The sequence below is a fragment of the Hemitrygon akajei genome, chromosome 18, assembly GCF_048418815.1.
Source record: "Hemitrygon akajei chromosome 18, sHemAka1.3, whole genome shotgun sequence".
NCBI lineage: Eukaryota > Metazoa > Chordata > Chondrichthyes > Myliobatiformes > Dasyatidae > Hemitrygon > Hemitrygon akajei.
Genome location: NC_133141.1, coordinates 10539589 through 10561118, shown reverse-complemented (window position 1 = coordinate 10561118; position 21530 = coordinate 10539589). Strand labels below are relative to the sequence as shown.

At 39.7% G+C, this 21530-nt stretch overlaps 1 protein-coding gene across 3 annotated transcripts in view; it reads right to left on the bottom strand.

Moving 5' to 3' along the window:
• The window catches only part of map3k3 (mitogen-activated protein kinase kinase kinase 3), a 163002-nt gene that overhangs the window by 42291 nt on the left and 99181 nt on the right, over nucleotides 1-21530 (bottom strand). For all 3 annotated transcript variants that reach the window (XR_012102002.1, XM_073070762.1, XM_073070763.1), the window contains exons 13-14: nucleotides 15007-15155; nucleotides 8587-8718 (exon numbers count right to left, since the gene is read on the bottom strand). Coding sequence is in view for 2 of the 3 variants with exons in the window: in XM_073070762.1 (XP_072926863.1) it covers nucleotides 8587-8718; nucleotides 15007-15155 (281 nt within the window). In the remaining variant the exon portion in view is untranslated. The remainder of the gene's footprint in view (nucleotides 1-8586; nucleotides 8719-15006; nucleotides 15156-21530) is intronic.

Below are 21530 nucleotides of genomic sequence, written 5' to 3'. Positions count from 1 at the left end.
CAGAATTATTCTGGTGTGAATCACTTTTTGAGAAAGCCCTCTTATAGGTATCTGGGACTGACCATATTGTGCATTACATAATTGTAATATCATTTGTATTGTGTAACTGTTTTCCACAGAATTTTATCACGTAACCTGGAGAGTCAAGATGAAGTTTCAGGCACAGGCAGAAACTAAGACAGCTTTAATCAAGACCTTGGAGATTGTTCAGCAAATAAACTTTAAAGCAGTTTCAGTAAATTAAAACCACAAATCCCACCATCAACTCATTGCAGAGATATTATTCACTCTAAATGATTTGGCAGTCATCATTCCTAGTTCTTCAGCTGAGCAAACAGTTATCATATTGTACTGGGGGAGTGCCAAATTTTACAGGTTTTATTTGAAAATCTCCTGAAAAGGTAAGCTTCAAAAATAAATTATGGTAGGTCATTCAGCTTTATTTTGATTCTATGCCACTGGTGGTATTCTGCAGAGGTCAGGATTCGGACTGCTTCATTATACGTTATATGTCACTGATTTGGATGATGGAACTGACGGTTTTGTGTCCAAGTTTGTGGACGATACAAAGATATGTGGAGGGGTATGTAGTGTTAAGGAATCTGCAGAAGGACTCAGACAAATTAGGAGAATGGGCAAAGAAGTGGCAGATGGAATATAAGTGTATGGTCATGCACTTTGGTAGAAGGAACAAGGGCCTAGACTATTTTCTAAACTGGAAGCAAATTCAGAAATCAGGGGATCAGAGGTGGAAAGGGACTTAGGAGTCCTTATGCAGGATTCTCTAAAGGTTAGGCAACACATACAAAATGCTGGTTGAACGCAGCAGGCCAGGCAGCATCTACAGGAAGAAGCACTGTTGACATTTCCGGCCGAGACCCTTTGTCAGGACTTTATCAGAAAACTACACAGTATAATGATATCAATAATATTCATTTCAGGTGAAGTGAGATGACTAAACTTTGCTGACTTTAATACTAGAGTTATAGGAACTTACATACAGTGAACCAATCGTAAAGGGTCGATTTCCTTAAACAAATTGACTTTTAGACCATAAAATATAGGAGCATAATTAGGCTATTTGGCCAATCACATCTGCTGTCATTTCGGTTATTTTTTAAAATCTGAAAATATTCTAATTAGGCCACACCTATACTAACAAATTGAGTTAATTTCAGTTTCAATTGCATTGTTAAGAAATAATAAAACATTCCTGAATGGCCTGATGATAAAATCTTAACCTTTAAATCTGATTGATCCAATAAAAAATGCTTTACCTTTATAATCTTCATTGATATAATATTAGTTTCTCATTCCTGAAAGCTAACACTGGAATTGTGCAGTTCCTAAAACAACTTGGGTCATCTTGGAGCTGCTTTCCACCCACCAGTCTTAACTTTAAAAGCTATTTTGAATTCAAGCTTCGGATACACTCCTGCAGAATGCCAATAAAATCTTGTGGCATCACTATCAGTCACTGCTCACAAAACTATACTTAATATGCTCATTTAATTTAAACACTCCTATTAACAGATAGTTCGCTTACCACAGAAATTTCAAACATAACATTCCCACTAAAACCAAATGTCATTTTAAGATCCAAATACACAAATTTATTTACTTTAACCCTAGCTTTTCTTTCTGTTTCAGAAAATGTTTCGTAATTGGAATGGTGTGAGCTTTCTCTCATAAATTGAGAATAAACCTTTCCCAATTACTTTACAGCCTCAAACAATTCTACAGGCAGATGCAGTTTAATGTGGATAAATGTGAGGTTATCTACTTTGATGGCAAGAACAGGAAGGCAGATTACTATCTGAATGGTGTCAAGTTAGGAAAAGGGGAAGTACAACAAAATCTAGGTGTTCTTGTACATCAGTCACTGAAAGTAAGCATGCAGGTACAGCAGGCAGTGAAGAAAGCTAATGGCATGTTGGCCTTCATAACAAGAGGAATTGAGTATAGGAGTAAAGAGGTCCTTCTGCAGCTGTACAGGGCCCTGGTGAGACCACACCTGGAGTATTGTGTTCAGTTTTGGTCTCCAAATTTGAGGAAGGACATACTTGCTATTGAGGGAGTGCAGTGTAGGTTCACAAGGTTAATTCCCAGGATGGCGGGACTGTCATATGTTGAAAGCTTGGAGTGACTGGGCTTGTATACACTGGAATTTAGAAGGATGAGAGGGGATCTGATTGAAACATATAAGATTAAGGGATTGGACATGCTAGAGGCAGGAAACATGTTCCCGATGTTGGGGGAGTCCAGAACTAGAGGCCACAGTTTAAGAATAAGGGGTAGGCCATTTAGAACAGAGTTGAGGAAAAACTTTTTCACCCAGAGAGTTGTGGATCTGTGGAATGCTCTGCCCCAGAAGGCAGTGGAGGCCAATTCTCTGGATGCTTTCAAGGAGTTAGATAGAGCTCTTAAAAATAGCAGAGTCAAGGAATATGGGGAGAAGGCAGGAACAGGGTACTGATTGTGGATGATCAGCCATGATCACAGTGAATGGCAGTGCTGGCTTGAAGGGCTGAATGGCCTACTCCTGCACCTATTGTCTACTGGCTATAACCTCAATAACTTGTTGCAGTATTGCGGTCAACTTATTTATGAATACATGAATCCTCCCAGCTTTCTTTTCAATAAAGCAGACCTTTCTCTCATCATATCTGATACTCTACCCTCTTTCAGTGAACCTCTGAAGATCTCTGCCAGTGATATTCCCACCTCAACCTTGAAATCATTTAAACGTTTGTGCATTCATCTAGCTTTTGCTCTTTCAGTTGCTTTCTCCCCCCCCCCCAACTAGATCTTGTTGAAACATGAAGCTATCAGTTCAGGAGCAGTGTCAACTGGCTATAATTAGTGGAAGAAACATCCAATTCAAGTCAAGTCCCTTTTATTGTCATTTCGACCACAACTGCTGGTACAGTGCACAGTAAAAATGAGACAATGTTTTTCAGGACCATGGTGTTACATGACACAGTACAAAAAACTAGACTGAACTATGTAATTAAAAAAAAACACAGAAAGCTACACTAGACTACAGACCTACACTGGACTGCATAAAATGCATAAAAACTGTGCAGGCATTGCAATAAATAATAAACAGGACAGTAGGGCAAGGTGTCAGTCCAGGCTTTGGGTATTGAGGAGTCTGATAGCTTGGGGGAAGAAACTGTTACACAGTCCGGTCGTGACAGCCCGAATGCTTCGGAGCCTTTTCCCAGACGGCAGGAGGGAGAAGAGATCGTATGAGGGGTGCATGGGGTTCTTCATAATGCTGTTTCCTTTGCGGATGAAGCGTGTAGTGTAAATGTCCGTGATGGCGGGAACAGAGACCCCGATGATCTTCTCAGCTGACCTCACTATCCGCTTCTGCCTCAGATTCCCCCCCCCCCCCGCCCCCAATATACCCTATTTCCAAGAACTTTGAATTTTCTGTCTCTTTTCCCTTCATTGATTTCAATTGGTTTCTCTCACTGGTGACCCTATTTTTAAAATGTGACCTCTTCACAGTTCTAATATCATTTGCCTGCTTTCACGGCACAGCTGAAACTCATGACTTCCATTATATAGAAGGTAAAGGCAGCAGAATTATGAAAACATCAAGATTGTTTGCATCATTTCCAGTACACAAGTGTAAAGGAGAACAAAATAATTGGCAAGCATGCTGCGTAACCAAATCCCTGATGGGAGTGGGGCAAACAGTTTACGAGCAGGGCAGCAGGGATCCTTCACAAAATTGCTAGCCTTTATCCGGCACCTTTATGTCCTTGATGGCAGGTAGGCTGGTGCCGGTAATGCATTGGCAGTTTTGACTACCCATTGTAGAAACTTCCTATTGGCCGCAGTGCAATTTCCAGACCATGCAGCGATACAGCATGTTAGGATGCTCTCCACTGCACATCTGTAGAAGGTTGTGAGTATTGATGTGCAAAGTGAAGTGCCCTTCAGCCTCCTCAGAAAGCAGAGGTGTTGGTGAGCCTTCTTGCTTGTTTAGGATGTGTCCTAGGACCAATAAAGGTTTTTTGGAGATGCACACTCCCATGAGTTTGGAAATGCTGGCAGTTTCCACTGATGTAAAGAGTGGTGTGAGTTCTCTTGAAGTCAATAAACATCTCGTCTTGTTGACATTGAGAAAGAGGCTATTTGCCTGGCACCAGGCATCAAGCTCTTCTACCTCCCCTCTGTAGATTGTCTCATTGTTGCTGATGAGCCCCACCACTGTTGTGATATCGATGCAATGCTCCTCAGACAGGATGAAGAGATCAATACTCCCCAATGCCATTCGGCTTTACAATTCAACCGCCAGGAGTAAGATATGTTAAAGTGCCGGGGTTAGGACTCAATGTATTTAAGTAAGCTACTTAAGAACTTTTTAAGAGCTATTATTAATGCTTTTTGAGAGGGTGATTTTAGATGCATATCATATTTTTACTGAGTTAAGTATTGTATGTAATTAGTTTTGCTACAATAAGTGTATGGGACATTGGAAAAAATGTTGAATTTCCCCATGGGGATGAATAAAGTATCTATCTATCTATCTATATCAGCAAACTTGGCGATGTGATTGCTCGGGTGTTTGGCCACACAGTTGCGTGTGAGCAGAGTGTACAGCAAGGGGCTCAGCACACTGCCTGGGGAGGGTACTCATGTTGAGGATGGTGGGGAGGGAGGAGCGGTTATGCATCCTGACCATTTGAGGTCACCAGCAAATTCCCCTCCAAGTCATGCATCATTAACTATGTTGTAGATTCCTTATCATCCTTGGACCATAATCCTGGAACATCCAACCTAAAACTACTATGCGAGTACCATCTGAAGGGGTAAGAATTAAATGCTGGCCTTGTCAATAAGAGCCTCATCCTGTAATTGGAATAACAATATTCACTAATTTTTTACTGGGGTGGTTAAATTTCACATCCTTCAGCTCAAACACCTTGTGAAAATAAAGCATAGTGATGATCACAAATACAAGTGATGTATAAGAAAACACCCCAAATGGGGAGGGAAAACTTACTTTGTTATCTATCAGACTGAAGAACAAAATTCAACACCAGGCCAGGATTTAATCGAGGTGATATTCAAGCGAAGATATAACAACTCAAACTTGCTCAATCTTCCAAGTATAAAAACAACCTTAAACCTTGAACAACCATCTTCCATGTACCCATCATCTCCCTCTGATTCTTCTGTTATCACAAAGGCTGTTTGCAATGACCAATTAACTTTATGATATTGAAGGAAACCAAAGCAGTCACAGGGAGAATGCACAAACTCCATCCAGAGCACTGAGGTGGTGCTTGGATCTTCACATCCAACATAGACCCCATATTCCATTCTCCCACACCCTTTAGAAAGATGCCATTTACGTTGCAAAATAAAAATGGGGAGGGATGGAGAGAAACTGGGAATGGCTGTGATTCAGTGGACACCAATATTGTTCAAGTACCACAACTGCTTTCAGTTGAATTGCTATGCTTAAGTATTATGGTTACCTTCAGTTTTGGTTCAGATCTGCATGTCAATCAATCAATAAATAAATAAACAAACAAACAAACACACACACACGCACAAAGTAAATCTCATTCAGTAACTTATCAAAGTCTTTGCAAAAATAATCAGTTCTTCCAGAAATAAAATTCAGATCCTTCAAATGAGAAATAAACTTGTACATCCAACCAGATCAAATCCTCTATGTCATTAAATATTTTGTTCCCACACTGGTTCTTTGACCTTGGGTGGCTCTCCATCTTGTTTCTTGGCTCGTTGGATTAAATAGTGGATCATCCATGGAAAGTCTCTTCACAAAGCTTACACCAAAAAACCGACCAAATCCCTTGGTATGATTTAGCAAAACTAGTTCCCAGTTACACTGTAGAGATCTTGGACTGTTAACCATAATATTTAAGCATAGGAGTTCAATTAGTTTTCTAACTAACTAGGGATAAATAAAAAGGAAAGGTTAGTCTGTAAACCTTTAAACAGGAAATAACACTAGATTTAATTAGAGAAATTGGAGTAATAAAGGTTGTTCTAATGAATCTCACTGATTTTAACTGAAAAGGAACTTGGTCCTTGACATCCAAGATTTGGAATCTAAACAGAATGCCAGAATTTTGATTTGTTCTTACTCATGTAAATATTTTGTATGTATTGCTGTATTTTATAAACTTGTCTCCAGACAAGTGTTTTCTATCCACTGCCTTCTTCTGAAACCTAGAGCTTCTGATGGCCTATTAGCACCAAGTGTAGTACTATAAAACTTGATTTTCTCATAAAGAGTGTCACGACCAGTTACACAAGACAAGCACTATGCAGGTGTTACATAGACAATGGGACAGAGGGAAAAGGGTAGAAATTAACAACAAGTAATTAATATTTCAAGTTCAGTATGAGTGCAGGAAGAAACAGAATCACGGTTGTCAATGTACTGGAAAGATTGACAGATGGACTTCAGCAGGACTAAAGAGACAGGTATAGCTTGGACCTATGCAAGTTCCCAAAGCAACACCCTCTCAGCTTTCTGACCTTAAACCAATTTTGTTTTGCCAGAGTTCTCCATTTTGCCTTTCCTTTGTGACTTAGTTAAACATTATTTGAAAATTCAGAAAGGACAATGACTGCAAGTTTTCTTTTAAGTTGTATATCACCCAAATATTCCCAGCAGCTCCCCTGTTGTGATGGCATTTGAAAAATAGTGGCAAGTTCTATTGCAGTTTCAATCGCTACCTCCCTAAACCACTTTGAATGCAGCTCAACAGGATTAAGCAACTAAAGTCACAGCTGGCCTTTCTAAGGGCACCCCCTTATGAATTTCACCATGTCAATGATTTCTACACCTCCTGCAGAGATTTCAACACAATGTCTTTCTTGGTAAAGACATGCACACTCATTTTGACCTTCACCCTCCACACACAGAATGCCTTCATTGTCCCTTATTGACAATATCTATCCTACCGCCTACTTACCATTCCCTTCTACACCATTTCTCTTTACCAGTCTCATTTTTTATTATTTATTTCTTGAAATACAGTGCGAAATAGGCCCTTCAGCCCTTTGAGCCACACTGCCCAGCAATCACCCGATTTAATCCTAAAATAATCACAGGACAATTTATAATGACCAATTGACCTACTAACCGGTATTTCTATGGACTCTGGGCAGAAACTGGAGTACTTGGATGAAACACACACGATCAACATAGAAACTCCTTACAGGCAGTGACAGGAATTGAACCTGGGTCGCCTGTACTGTAAAGTGTTGTGCTAACCACTACAATACTGTGTAACTCCAATCTTCCTCATTTCTCCTCTCAGCTTAATGATTCAACCATCAAGCCAAAATGCACCATCCATATACATTTTTACAATTTCATCACATTCTCAGCCTCCTTTGCTATTCGGGGAACTCTTGCTTTACAGTCCATAACTTTCCCTGCTACGAGGAATGTGCCCTCCTATTTGAAACTCTCCTCTTTGACGCATTGTTCTATTGCACTCTTACAGTTCAGCATTTGGATCTATTTTACACTGGAAGATCCCACTGAAATTAGCTTGCATCCAATTGACGATTTCAGCTTCACATTGCTCCTTGACCTAACCTAATACTAGTCTAAACCTTATGAAACAGTAATTATAGTTCCTCAAATATCACCCCCCAAATAGAAAAATGGCCTGTCTCAATTTGCAGAACCAATCCCTCTGTACCTCTTTAGATGAAAATACAAGTACCAGGTAAGGTCCTCCTCTTTGCCTTGGCTTAAATATTATTCCAATTAATAAAGGGATTATTGATTAAATAATTATTCCGTCCATCCCTGGAGCAGTGCACACCATCTACAAAATGCACTGCAATTATTCACTTAGGCTATTCCAATAGCAGCTCCCAAACCAACTACCTCTAACAGGGAAGAGGACAAAGGCTGTAGGAACACCATCTCCAAATTCTGCACCCCCTCCCCAATCGCACAATATCTCAACCTAGAAACAAAATAAATGATCAATCCTTCATGCTAGTGGAACTAAACTATGAAACAGCAGTTTTAAAAAAAAACAGAAATGACTGCAGCTATACCATCACTCAGATGGCAATAAATAAATTAGGCAATAAATACTGCCCTTGCTTGTTATGCTCATCACACAAAAATTAATACATTAAAAATGTTAGTCCTAGTGTCACAGTTCTTGTACATCCTAATAATTTTATTACTGATTTGTTCCTCTGCTCTTCTCTCAGAAACTTCCTCTTCCACTTGCACAGTTCCATTAACATGTCCACACTTCCCTTTCTTTACTCAGCTTTTCTGAGCTTCTATCCAGGAATATTATATGCCCAGTCCTGTTCCTTTTTTAAAAACTAGATTTTAATCACCATTGCATCATAATCCTGAACAGCTATTTGTGCCTGCAGTTCAAGTTTATTTACCATTTTGTGCTTTTATGCACATGCATTTTTGACTCTTCTTTGTCTAATGATGATATAGGCAAGTGCTTTGAGATTACTTGAATAATGAACACATTTTACAAATATTACACGCCATGGATTTCAAATTGCAATACAAAATCTTTTGTTTTCTCTACTCACCCCAGGCATATACTCCATGAAAATTGAAAGAGTCCTCTCTGCTTTTTCACGCAGGCAGCCGTAGTATTGCACTATCCGCTCGTGCTGCAGGTTCTTCAGTAACTGGATCTCACACTCCAAAGCGCTTACTTCCTAGTGAGGGGTTCCAAGCAGAAACCACATCAAGGCTGTGTGCTTCTGTATACCAAGGTTTTCATGATGTTGCCAACAGAACTTCACTTAATTATATGAAACAGCTACACAGTATCTACATGAGCTGCAGAAAAAATTACAAGTGAAGCCAGACATGCGATTATTTATTGAGATACAGTGCTGAATAGGCTCTTTCAGCCCTATGACCTGCACTGCCCCTGTTTTAACCCTAGTCTAATCACAGGACAATTTACAATGACCAATTAACCTACCAACTGTTACATCTTTGAACTGTGGAAAGAAACAGGAAGAAACCCACACATTCCACGGGAAGAATGAACAAATGCCTTACAGAGGACGCTGGGATTGAACTCAGAACTCTGATGCCCTGTGCTGTAACTCCCACTACTGTGTTCCTGTGCTGATACGCACAAGAAGAATCTCAGGTGTGTAGCACCAGGGTGAATAACCCACTAATTACAAGTCTTTTGCATGTGGTCATTGTTGTGCCAGTAATGCTGGAACAATTTCACATGACCAAATTATGAGAAAGGGTATAGTATATTTAGATAGAACAGCAAAAATATAAATTTGACAATCCTGTCCAACAAGATTGCCTCGCCCTTTAACAATACTATATTATTTCAGCATTAGAACTTGGAGCAATGCCAAAGCTGAGTCCAAATACTTCAGCATGGCTTGAATGTTAATAAAGAATTTTAAAATCTGATTTACATTTGGATATTACAAAAGAATGTATCAAGTCCAAATTTAATATAAACAAAAATCCAATCTTGACAAGGATGGATTATCAGCATAAAGTAAAAGTTGCAATTTCACTACAACTTCCCAAAAAGTTCTCAGGAACAGTGCCAATTACTCTGGCAAGCAGTACAGCAAACAAGCCAGGAGTTAAGTGTCCTTTGGAATAGGTACAGAGAGTGGTTTTAAACGGGGTGCTTCAAACTCAGTATGAGGTTAAACTGATCATGGTGGAAATTTGGGACAATGGGCAAGGAGGCACTGCTGCTCACTTCCAAAACCTGTAAAGGGTCATGCAATCAAGGCAGCAAAGTTTTGCCCGTTTCAATGCTTTGTTTAAGTTAGTAAGTTTAATTAAAGTTGTTATAATAATTACCAATTAACAATTATGCATCTGAACAACTGCATGTGTGAGGTTGAGGACTGAGACTGGCCAAAAGAAATACGTTTACAGTAAAGATCTTCCTCAGTCTCAGTCATGACAGAGGGGTGCAAATCAGAACAAGATTTTAAAAAAATCCTTTTTAGAATAGAGACATGAGACTCCAGATGATGGAATGTGGAGTAATGAAAGTCACTGAAGGAACTTAGCAGGTCAACCAGAATCTTTAGTGAGAAATGGTTCCTTTTGCATTGATTTTTTTTAAAGGACGTGGGCTGTGTGAGCAGATTGGGATTTGCTGATCATCTCTAATTGTCATCAGAAGATCATGGTGAACCACCTTCATGAACCACTATAGTGCTTCTGCTGAAGGCAGTCACATTATGTTGTTGCAAGACCTAGACTCCAGAGACAGGGAAGAAATATTGATATATTTCCAAATCATGAAGGTCTGTAACTTTGAGAGCAATCTTCCCACACATTTACTGCCTATGCCTCCTTGTTAGCAAATGTCATGAGACTGGAAGGTACTGTGGAGTTATACCTTGATGTGTAATTGCAGTGTATTTCATAAATGGTATACTCTTCAGCCATTGGATGAGGTGCCAATTATACCACCTGCTTTGTCTTTGGAGGTATACTCCTGACTTGTGCTTTGCAGATGTTTGAAAGTTCCTGGGGTGCCAGAAGGCAAGTCATTTGCTATAATTTCTGATCAGTGGTGACTCCAGGATCAAGAAAAGGTGACTGGACTTCGTTGTTTGAGATTGCAATTTTCATGACACTTTTGTTCTGTGAAATAGTTAATAGAAAATGAGTGGGTATAAGCACGGTTTGTCAGGTTGGGAGGCTGTGACTTGGGAGATACAGAGGAATCTGTGCTTAGGATCTAGCTAATCGCAATGTATATCAACAATATGGAGGAGGGACAAAGTGGCACATTTCTAGATTCGGAATCAAATGGGACTGAGAATCGAGAGGAGGATGTAAAAATTATTCCAGGAGATATGTTCAAGCTGAGTGAGTGGTCAAGAGCATGAAGACTGAATAAAATATGAAGAAATATGGTAAACAAAACAATAAAAATTGGAGGCAGAATGAGCTGCACATGGTGACATATGTACTTCGATAATAAATTAACTTTGAACTTTGAAAAGGAAATATAAAAAATAACTAAGTAGTGCAAAACGAGAGGTAGTGTTCACGGATTTTTTAGATCTTTTAGGATTGGCATGAATGAAATTTCTCTATCAGAGGTTTGTGGTAGCAGTCATAGAATTCTTTTGAAAACAAATTTCTGGAATTAAGGAATACGGAAATATGTAGTGCAGGAAAATGGTGCTGAGGTAGGTAATCTTACCTCCTCTGGTAAGACCAGATGAGGAAGGAATCTTATAGAATTTTTTGAAGATGTAACTAGTAGAGTGGATAGGGGAGAGCCAGTGGATGTGGTATATTTAGATTTTCAAAAGGCTTTTGACAAGGTCCCACACAGGAGATTAGTGTGCAAACTTAAAGCACACAGTATTGGGGGTATGGTATTGATGTGGATAGAGAATTGGTTGGCAGACAGGAAGCAAAGAGTGGGAGTAAACGGGACCTTTTCAGAATGGCAGGCAGTGACTAGTGGGGTACTGCAAGGCTCAGTGCTGGGACCCCAGTTGTTTACAATATATATTAATGATTTAGACGAGGGAATTAAATGCAGCATCTCCAAGTTTGCAGATGACACGAAGCTGGGCGGCGGTGTTAGCTGTGAGGAGGATGCTAAGAGGATGCAGGGAGACTTGGATAGGTTAGGTGAGTGGGCAAATTCATGGCAGATGCAATTTAATGTGGATAAATGTGAGGTTATCCACTTCGGTTGCAAGAACAGGAAAACAGATTATTATCTGAACGGTGGCCGATTAGGAAAAGGGGAGATGCAACGAGACCTGGGTGTCATTGTACATCAGTCATTGAAGGTGGGCATGCAGGTACAGCAGGTGGTGAAAAAGCATTCATAGCAAAAGGATTTGAGTACAGGAGCAGGGAGGTTCTACTGCAGTTGTACAAGGCCTTGGTGAGACCGCACCTAGAATATTGTGTGCAGTTTTGGTTCCCTAATCTGAGGAAAGACATTCTTGCCATAGAGGGAGTACAGAGGGAGGTTCACCAGATTGATTCCTGGGATGGCAGGACTTTCATATGAAGAAAGACTGGATCGACTAGGCTTATACTCACTGGAATTTAGAAGACTGAGGGGGGATCTTATTGAAACGTATAAAATTCTAAAGGGATTGGACAGGCTAGATGCAGGAAGATTGTTTCCAATGTTGGGGAAGTCCAGAACGAGGGGTCACAGTTTAAGGACAAAGGAGAAACCTTTTACGACCGAGATGAGGAAAAACTTCTTCACACAGAGAGTGGTGAATCTGTGGAATTCTCTGCCACAGGAAACAGTTGAGGCCGGTTCATTGGCTATACTTAAGAGGAAGTTAGATATGGCCCTTGTGGCTAAAGGGATCAGGGGGTATGGAGAGAAAGCAGGTACAGGGTTCTGAGTTGGATGATCAGCCATGATCATACTGAATGGCAGTGCAGGCTCGAAGGGCCGAATGGCCTACTCCTGCACCTATTTTCTATGTTTCTATGTAAACCTTTATCTTAGATGACACAGCAGGATTACAGGACCAGATGACCTACTCATATCCTGCTACTTCTTTTAACCAAGGGCCAGTATATTTTTCCTACAATACCCTGCATGTGATCTAACCAGGGTTGTATGTACACAAGACATGACCTCTATGTACGTATATTCCATCCTTTAGTTATAAAGGCTAGCCTTACATTTTTGGTTATTCTGTTTACATGTTATGATATTTTAATAATCTTCATACATGAACCATTAAGTCTCCCTAGATGCAGCTGTTAACAATTCAGTTCTGAAGGTCTATGCTTTGAGCAGAAACACGCAAATTCATTTTTCATTTTTGCTTATACTTATATTTTTGTTTATATTGCATAGTCGGCCTATTCACATTCTGGGATGCAATCTACCTCCCCTGGAAATATCGTTATGAAGCTACCAGTTATTATCATTTACAATATTAGGATTATCTTTCTTTTCTTAAGAACATTTTATATTAATCTTGATAATTATTTGTAAACATCTTTGCATATTCCAATTTTTGGTTTTCCTTTGCTGAATTCTAAAATGTTTCCCACCCCTAGGCCTACTATTATTTCAGGCAACTTTATGAGCCTCTTCCTTTGATATAATACCACATTTAATTTCACCATCACCAATGGATGAACCACTTTTCCTGTTGGACTTTTGTGCCTTAGAGGAATATATACACTTTTTAAACAAATCATGTATACTTCTTCAGATGGTAGCTAGTGGCTGTGTACCTTCATACCTTTGTAATATCCTTTAAGTCCTGGTCTTAAATGAAAGACCGAGATACTATCTTCAAATTCAATGTAAAAGGCTACATTATGAACACATTTCCCTAAAGATTTAAGGATAGGGCAGAATACAGATTTCACAAAATCATTATTTGGTTCTAAGCATTACAATTTGAGGATAGATAGGTGAACCAGGAGAGTGGTTTGAGGGTAAATGGTGAGAAATTATTTTCACTAGTTGGGAAATTCTAAACAAAGGAGTAAAATCTAAAAATGAAGTAAAAGGACTTTCTACAGTACAGTTAGAAAACAATTCTACACAGGATGTTAGAAATGTGCAACTCTCAAGTGATATTAATCACTTACTAATTTTAATGGATATGAGTAAAGTAATAGGTTTAAGTCACACACTGGAGGGTTTAATAAACTACTACTACTCCCATGTCATTTTGGCTTTAGCTTATTACAAATCAGACAATAGTGGTTCAGCATCCACTATAAATTTCTCATGATTTCATTTCAGTTAGCCCTACTGCTCAATGAAGAATATGCACACGGAGGTTAAATGAAGTAATTACACTTTAGCCATAATACACTAAGCTCTGTAAACTGAATGCCTGGGGAAGGAGCCTTTCATATTTTGAACCAGACCCCAGCGTGAATCAGTAGATTTGGCAGAGAAGATGAAGTCAGCTCTTCTGCAAGTATAAATCCAGTCTTTTGACTTGCTAGCTGGTAATGTTCACTAACACTCTGCTTGTTAAACTCAAGTGGAACTTTCCCCCCACCCCTCCCTGACACACACACACCCTTTTCTCCCTAACACAGGAAGTGCTGAATATTTTCTCAATTTTAAAAGGAAACAGCCTTCACAAGGATAAATTAGCTATCCCCAGACACAACAAGTGGGCTGATAAATCATAATCATCTAACACTGGAGAAATTAAATTGTAATTCACTAAAATGGAAACTTTTAATGTCTTTTAAAAAAACAAAAAATCCTTTTATGATATATTGTGCTTGCTTCATTTTAATTATTATTCTGAAATAATCTGTTATTAATTGCTGTCTGCTAGCAAGGAGACATTCCTTTAGAGGAAGGATAGATATGAAAACAGTCAGCATATTCCCAAGAACAAAGACAGGCATTTGATGTTGATGCTCAACGCATTCGCAGAACAATAACCGATTGGTATTTTCTTGGACAATTCACTATTTTGATAAACCCTTCCCTTTTGGAATATTTGAAATACAAGTTCAGAATTACAGGAGGCACCAATGTCAACATTACAGAAGAGTCTGAGGTAAAGATTGAGGCAGAAAACATGTGCAGATTTTAAAAACATCCAGCAATTGCAGAAAGACTGAATGGTTTGTAGGGAAGAGGGGATTAACATTTCTGATGCGGTTTTAACTAGGAGAGGTACAGCCGGATCTCAGGAAGAAAAGAGAACAATAAAATCAGAATACAATGCTAATTTTAGCAATAATTAAATAAGAAAAGCAAGAAAGGTTCTAACAGAAAGAGACCATGCAGTTTCTACTGAATATTTATTTTTAATCCATTTTCTAAAAGAAAGGGTGATGCTAGTTACACCACTCCCAATGGTATTCTAGTTTAAGATATTCTAATATAGTAAAGATTGAAATCAAATCTCCAGTTTTTGTCGAGTGACCTTGAGTGACAATTAACAACAGTCTTAAATTGCATCTTACTCTATCGATATAGCAGGATTACAGATCAAAGTACTTACCTTGCTGGTCTCAAGACTGTCAGGGTCAAACTGAACCTGCTTTGCAGCAAGTTCCCTTCCTGTGTCTACATCGTAACAGAGATATACACGTCCAAATGCTCCCTGGCCGAGCAGCTTCCCTCTTCTCCAGTTGGTAGGTGCACTTGGGGCTGTAATTGAACAAGTAAAACATTAGGCTCTGTTGAAAAATTAAGTTAATTACAGAGAAGCAATTAAGACATCTAGAGTGTAATTCTGAACTGGAGTAGGGTTCCCATTTGCAGAGCACTCACATTTAAATTACCGGTAAGTTTGCTGTGAAAATGACTTATAAGACATAGGAACAGAATTGGGTCATTCAGCCCAGAGTCTGCTCCTCCATTTCATCATGGCTGATCTATTTCCTTCTCATCCCCATTCTTCCATCTTCTGCCCATAATCTTTTCCACCCTGACTTATCAAGAATCTATCAACTTGCCCCTTAAATACACTCAAGGACGTGTCCTCCACAGCCACCTATGGCAACAAATTCCACAGATCCACTACCCTCTGGCTAAAGAAATTCCTCCTCATCTCCATCCTAAATGGTCATCACTCTATTCTGAGGCGGTGCTCTCTAGTCCTAGATTCCCCGTTGTAGGAAACGTGCTTCCCACATTTACTCTATCAAGGCCTTTCAACATTCGATAGGTTACAATAAGATCCCCTCTCATTCTTCTAAATACCAGTGAATACAGGCCCAGAGCCATCAAATGCTCCTCATATGATAAGCCTTTCATTCCCAGAATAATTTTCGTAAACCTCCTTTGATTTCTATCCAATGACAAAACTTCTTTTCTTAGATAAGGGGCCCAAAACTGCTCACAATACTCCAAGTGGAAGCCTCACCAGTGCTTTAGAAAGCCTCAGCATTATATCCTTGCTTTTTTATTCTAGACCTCTTGAAATGAATGCTAATATTGCATTTGCTTTCCTCATCACAAATTCAACCTGCAAATTAACCTTTAGGGAATCCTGCACAAAGGCTCCCAAATGCCCCGCGCCTCAGGTTTTTTTTTTGCATTTTCTCTCGATTGAGAAAATAGTCTACCCTTTCATTTCTTCTACCAAAGTGCATAACTATATACTTCCCAACACTGTATTCCATCTGCCATTTCTTTGCCCATTCTCCTCATTTAAGTCCTTCCGTAGCCTACTTCCTCAACACTACTTGCCCCTCCAACTATCTTCGTATCATCTGCAAACTGGATCACAAAGCCATCAATTCCACCACCCAAATCACTGACCTATAATGTTAAAAGCAGTTCCAACACTGACCCCCACAGAACACCACTAGTCACTGGCTGCCAATTAGAAAAGGCTCCCTTTATTCCCACTCTCTGCCTCCTGCCAATCAGCCGATGCTCTATCCATGCTAGTATCTTTCCTGTAATACCATGGGCTCTTAGCTTGCTAAGCAGCCTCACGCAGCACCTTGTCAAAGGCCTTCTGAAAATCCAAGTACACAGCATTCACCTATTCTCTCTCATCTGGCCTGCTTGTTATTTCCTCAGATATTTCCAACAGAATTGTCAGGCAAGATTTTCCCTTGAGGAAACCATGCTGACTTTGTGTTCGACTCCATCAACTTCCCAACCACTAAAGTCAGGCTAACTGGCCTATATTAAGCAGTCCCAAAGAAGGGTCTCAGCTTGAAATGTCAACCGTTTACTCTTTCCACAGATGCTGCCTGACCTGCCGAGTTCCTCTCGCATTTTGTGTGTGTTGATTTGGATTTCCAGCATCTGCAGATTTGCTCTCGTCTATAATTTCCTTTCTTCTGCTTCCCTCCCTTCTTGAAGAGTGGAATGGCATTTGCAATTTTCCAGTCATCCAGAACCACGCCAAAATCGAGTGATTCTCGAAAGATCATTACTAATGCCTCCACAAACTCTTCAGCTTCCTCCTTCAGAACCCTGAGGTGTACACCATCTGGCCCAGATGACTTATCTACCTTCAGGCCTTTCAGCTTCCCAAGCATCTTCACCTTAGTAATAATGATTACACATACTTCTGCCCCTCTGACACACTCAAACTTACACCATACTACTAGTGTTTTCCCATGGTGAAGACTGATGCAAACTACTTATTCAGTTCACCTGCTATTTCCTTGTCCCCCATTACTGCCTCTCTAGCATCACTTCCAGTGGTCCAATATCTACTCCTGCTTCTTTTACTCTTTATATATCTGAAACACTTTTGGTATCCTCTGATATTATTGGCTAACTTACCTTCTATTTGATCTTTTCCCTCCTTATGGTTTTTTAGTTGCCTTCTGTTGGTTTTTAAGATCTTCCTAATCCTCTAATTTCCCACTAGTTTTTGCTCTATTACATGCCCTCTCTTTTGCTTTTATGTTGGTTTTGACTTCCCTTGTCAGCCACGGTTATGTCATCCTCCCTTTAGAATACTACTATTTTGAGATGTATCTATCCTTCGCCTTCTGAATTACTCCCAGAAATTCCAGCCATTGCTGCTCTGCCATCATCCCTGCCAGTGTTCCCTTCCAATCAACTCTGGTCAGCTCCCCTCTTATGCCTCTATTTCCCTTTACTGTACTGTAACACTAATACATTTGACTTCAGCTTCTCCCTCTCAAACTGCAGGGTGAATTCTATGATATTATAAGCATCAAGGGTTCCTTTACCTTAAACTCCCTAATCAAACCCTGTTCATTACAATTCACCCAATCCAGAATAGCTGATCCCTTAGTGGGCTCAACCACAAGCTGCTCTAAAAAGCCATCTCATAGAAATTCGACAAATTCTGTGTTTCGGGATCCAAAATCAGCACCAACCTGTTTTTCCCAATCTACTTACATATTGAAATCTTCCATGACTATTGTAACAATGCCCTTTTGACATGCATTATGACATAGTTCAGTACTTGATGCACAGAATATAGTTTCAGCAATGTGGAAGGAAAGCAGTTCCTCAGGCATATTCCACCATTCAGAGAAATCACAGTTGCTTTGTGACCCAATTCTATACTCTTGACACTTCTCCTTTGGTTAACAAAAGCTTATTTATTTATAATAAAATCAGCATGAGTTATCATTTGGGGATTGATAATCCAAATTCAATTTCATTCTTGAAATATGTAGTTTCAAGAATTTTGGTAAACTTTTGTTTAAACTTCCCTAGTGTCGAGTGAAGAACACTTGTTTCAGCTCTGCTCATGAAAAACAAATCACTTCAATAAGTTTGAACCACCAGAAGTATTACAGCATCCTTAGAAACATTTTGTCATTTGTATCATTTTGCTAGGATTGCTACCAATTGACCAATCTCACCACTGTTGCCTCTGTATAAAAGGACCTATTCAGTACCACTTACCTGATCTTTCTGCAAAGCCTCAAAATTATTTTCCCCTGTAAGTCATTTGAAAGATTGGTTTCACGTGAGTTTGCGGAGGACAAGCATCTTAATGCTTAGCAGTTTGTTAAAGTTTATAATTAATACAAATAATTTTGTAAGTGCCAGTCATAAACAATTCTACATTCAGTGCATCTGCCAGTCTAATTGTGTGATTTCTGCCGGTTTCATGTGTGGGATGATGCATTTAAAATCAAACCAGCATAGCAGCTAGGATTCTTGTTTCCTATTCTCACTATATTTACATAAATTATGGCCAGGTAAAAACAATGGTACCTCAAGTATCTCAGGGCGGACTTATAGGAGTGGCTGATATATCTGAACTGAATGGCTAAATCAAAACAAAAATAACACACAACAATTCAAAGCAAACTGGAAATGGTTAAGTGCAGCAACCCAAGTGAATGAGTACCAAAACTGGCTTTAAAACCTTAGTCAGCTGATCACTTCAAACAGAAGTTGAAGTAGGGAAATATCCAACTTTTTTAAAAGTTATCACTGCATATTCCTTCAGAAAAATTTAAAACACCATTCGGCATTCATCTAATCCATACTGTTTATTAGTTAATAATCTCAGTGAGATCTGAAGTTCTCTCATTTTTCTTCATGGCTGCTACCTGTTTTACTTGTAATCTATTTATTTGGTCCCATCTCCAATGCACCAAACAGAGCTCCTTAAACGCATCAATAATACGGCTTCAATCACCAATCGAACTGGTTGAGGTTTGAAGGGCACATTTACTACATTGAATCTGTAGAAGGTAGTGAATGATGCAACACCATGGAAAACTCTGCTGTACTTTGCCATCACCAACATGACTGCTGCAGATATATCTAACCATGTCAGCACTGGCTGGAGTAATCAGTGCACAATCTTAGTGGAGACCAAGTCATTCCTTCACACTGAGGCTACTCACATTGAGTAACACAATCCCCACACAAAGTGGCATTTACATATATTGAACAGATTTGGCACCTCAAAACCTGGCTTCCACAAAGCCATGTGGACTAACAGGAGCAGCAACCTGTCTGGAATTACATCACATCACAGTCTGGAATTTCGTGGTCACCAGCACCAAGAAGTACAAAAGAAAGAGACAGGTATAGTGGGAGCAGCCATCTTGTAAATGGCCAAGTATGAGCTTTGGCAAGCAATTAGCTTCAGTGAGAAAGCTGAGAAATGACCAAGTAGGTGTTTCTTTATCTCACAGTAGAAGAGACAGGGATAAAGGATATTGAAGCTAGTGTGGTGATATCCTGAAGGAGGACAACATACACAAAAGGAGAACAACATACACAAAATGCCAGAGGAACTCAGCAGGCTAGGCTGCATCTATGGACAAGAGTAAACAACTGACATTTCAGGCTCTGACCCTTCTTCAGGATTTCCAGCACCTGCCGATGTTCTCATGCTTGTGGAGGGAGAGAGAGGTCCAGGCAAGCAGTAAGGGTTGGGGATTTGATAGAGGGCACTTCTGTGGCTGAAAGAGAAGCTCTCTAATGGTATGTTGCTGTCCTAGTACCAGGATTTGGATGTGTCTCCATTAGGTCCAGAACATTCTGAAGGCAGAGGGAGAACAGCTAGAGTACACATTGGTAGAAAGAGGGATGAGAACTTCTTGTTTCAAAAGCAGAATCCGTAGGGTCATAATCTCAGAAGTATTTCCTGTGTTATGTATTAGTGAGGGTAGAAATGAGAGGACAGGATGGATGTACTTGTAGCTGAAGGGTTGGAGCAGGAGGGAGGGCTTTAGTTAAAGTTGGATCATTAGGATTGTTTGTTGAACAGGTGGGACACATACAAAAAAGGAAGATGCATCAAAACAGGAAAGGGAACAATATCCTTGCAGGGAAGTTTGCTCATACTCCACAAGCAGGTTTAAATTAATTTGTTAGAGGATTGGGAAACAAAATATCAGTGGGATGGAAACTGGAAAGGTCAAATCAAGCCAATGAGCAGAATGTAGAGTTAAATAGGCATTTTAAAATATGCAACACATGGTGTTTCAGGGATTGGTACTGTGACCCTAGGGGTTTCTAATTATACACTCAGTGGTCACTATCAGGTACACCTGCTTGTTAATGCAAATATCTAACCAGCCAATCATGTGGCAGCAGCTCAATGCATAAAAACATGCAGATATGGTCATGAGGTTCAGTTGCTGTTCAGACCAAACATCAGAATGGTAGAGAAATGTGATCTTAGTAACTTTCACTGTGAATGACAGTTGCTGTCAGACAGGGTGGTTTGAGTATTTCGGAAACTGATAATCTCCTGGGATTTTCATGCAGTCTCTAGAGTTTACAAAGAATGGTATGAAATAAAAAAAATAAAATCTACTGAGCGACAGTGGAGAATGGCTAGACTGGATCAAGCTGACAGCAAATTATAACCACACAATACACCAGTGCAAAAGAGCATCTCTGAATGCACATGTCGAACCTTGAAGTGATGGGCTACAGCAGAAGACCACAAACACAATCAGTGGCCACTTTATTAGGTACAGGTGGGTCTGATTAACAAGTTTACGGATGACATGAAAATTCTAAGGATGTCTAAGGATACAGCAGAACATATCAGCTGGGAATTTGAGCGAGACAGTGGCAAATGAAATTTAATCCAGACAAATGTGATAATGTACTTTGAAAAGTTAAATTCAAATAGACTGTACCCAGTAAATGGCAGGGATCATAGAAGTACTGACGTAGAGAGAATTTGGGGTGCAAGTCTATAGCTCCCTGAAAGAAGCAACACAGGCATTAGGGCAGTGAAGAACTGAGTATAAGCACTGAGATGTCATGTTGCCCTGTACAAAACATTGGTTAGACCACACATGGAGTCCTGTGTACAGTTCTGGGCACCCCATTACAGGAAGAACATGGCAGCAATAGAGTGTGCAAAAGAGATTCACCAGGATATTGCTGAATTGGAGGGCTGTAATCATAAGGTAAGATTGGTAAGTGATTTATTCTCACTGGGAGGATAAGGTAAGAGGCCAAGGGCTGACCTCTGAAGTTTATAAAGTTTGAGGATCACATGGATAGGAATCCATAATCAGAACTTTTCTCAGGGCAGAGGAGTTTAAACTAGATGACATAGCTCTAAAGTGAAAGGGAATACATTTAAAGGAG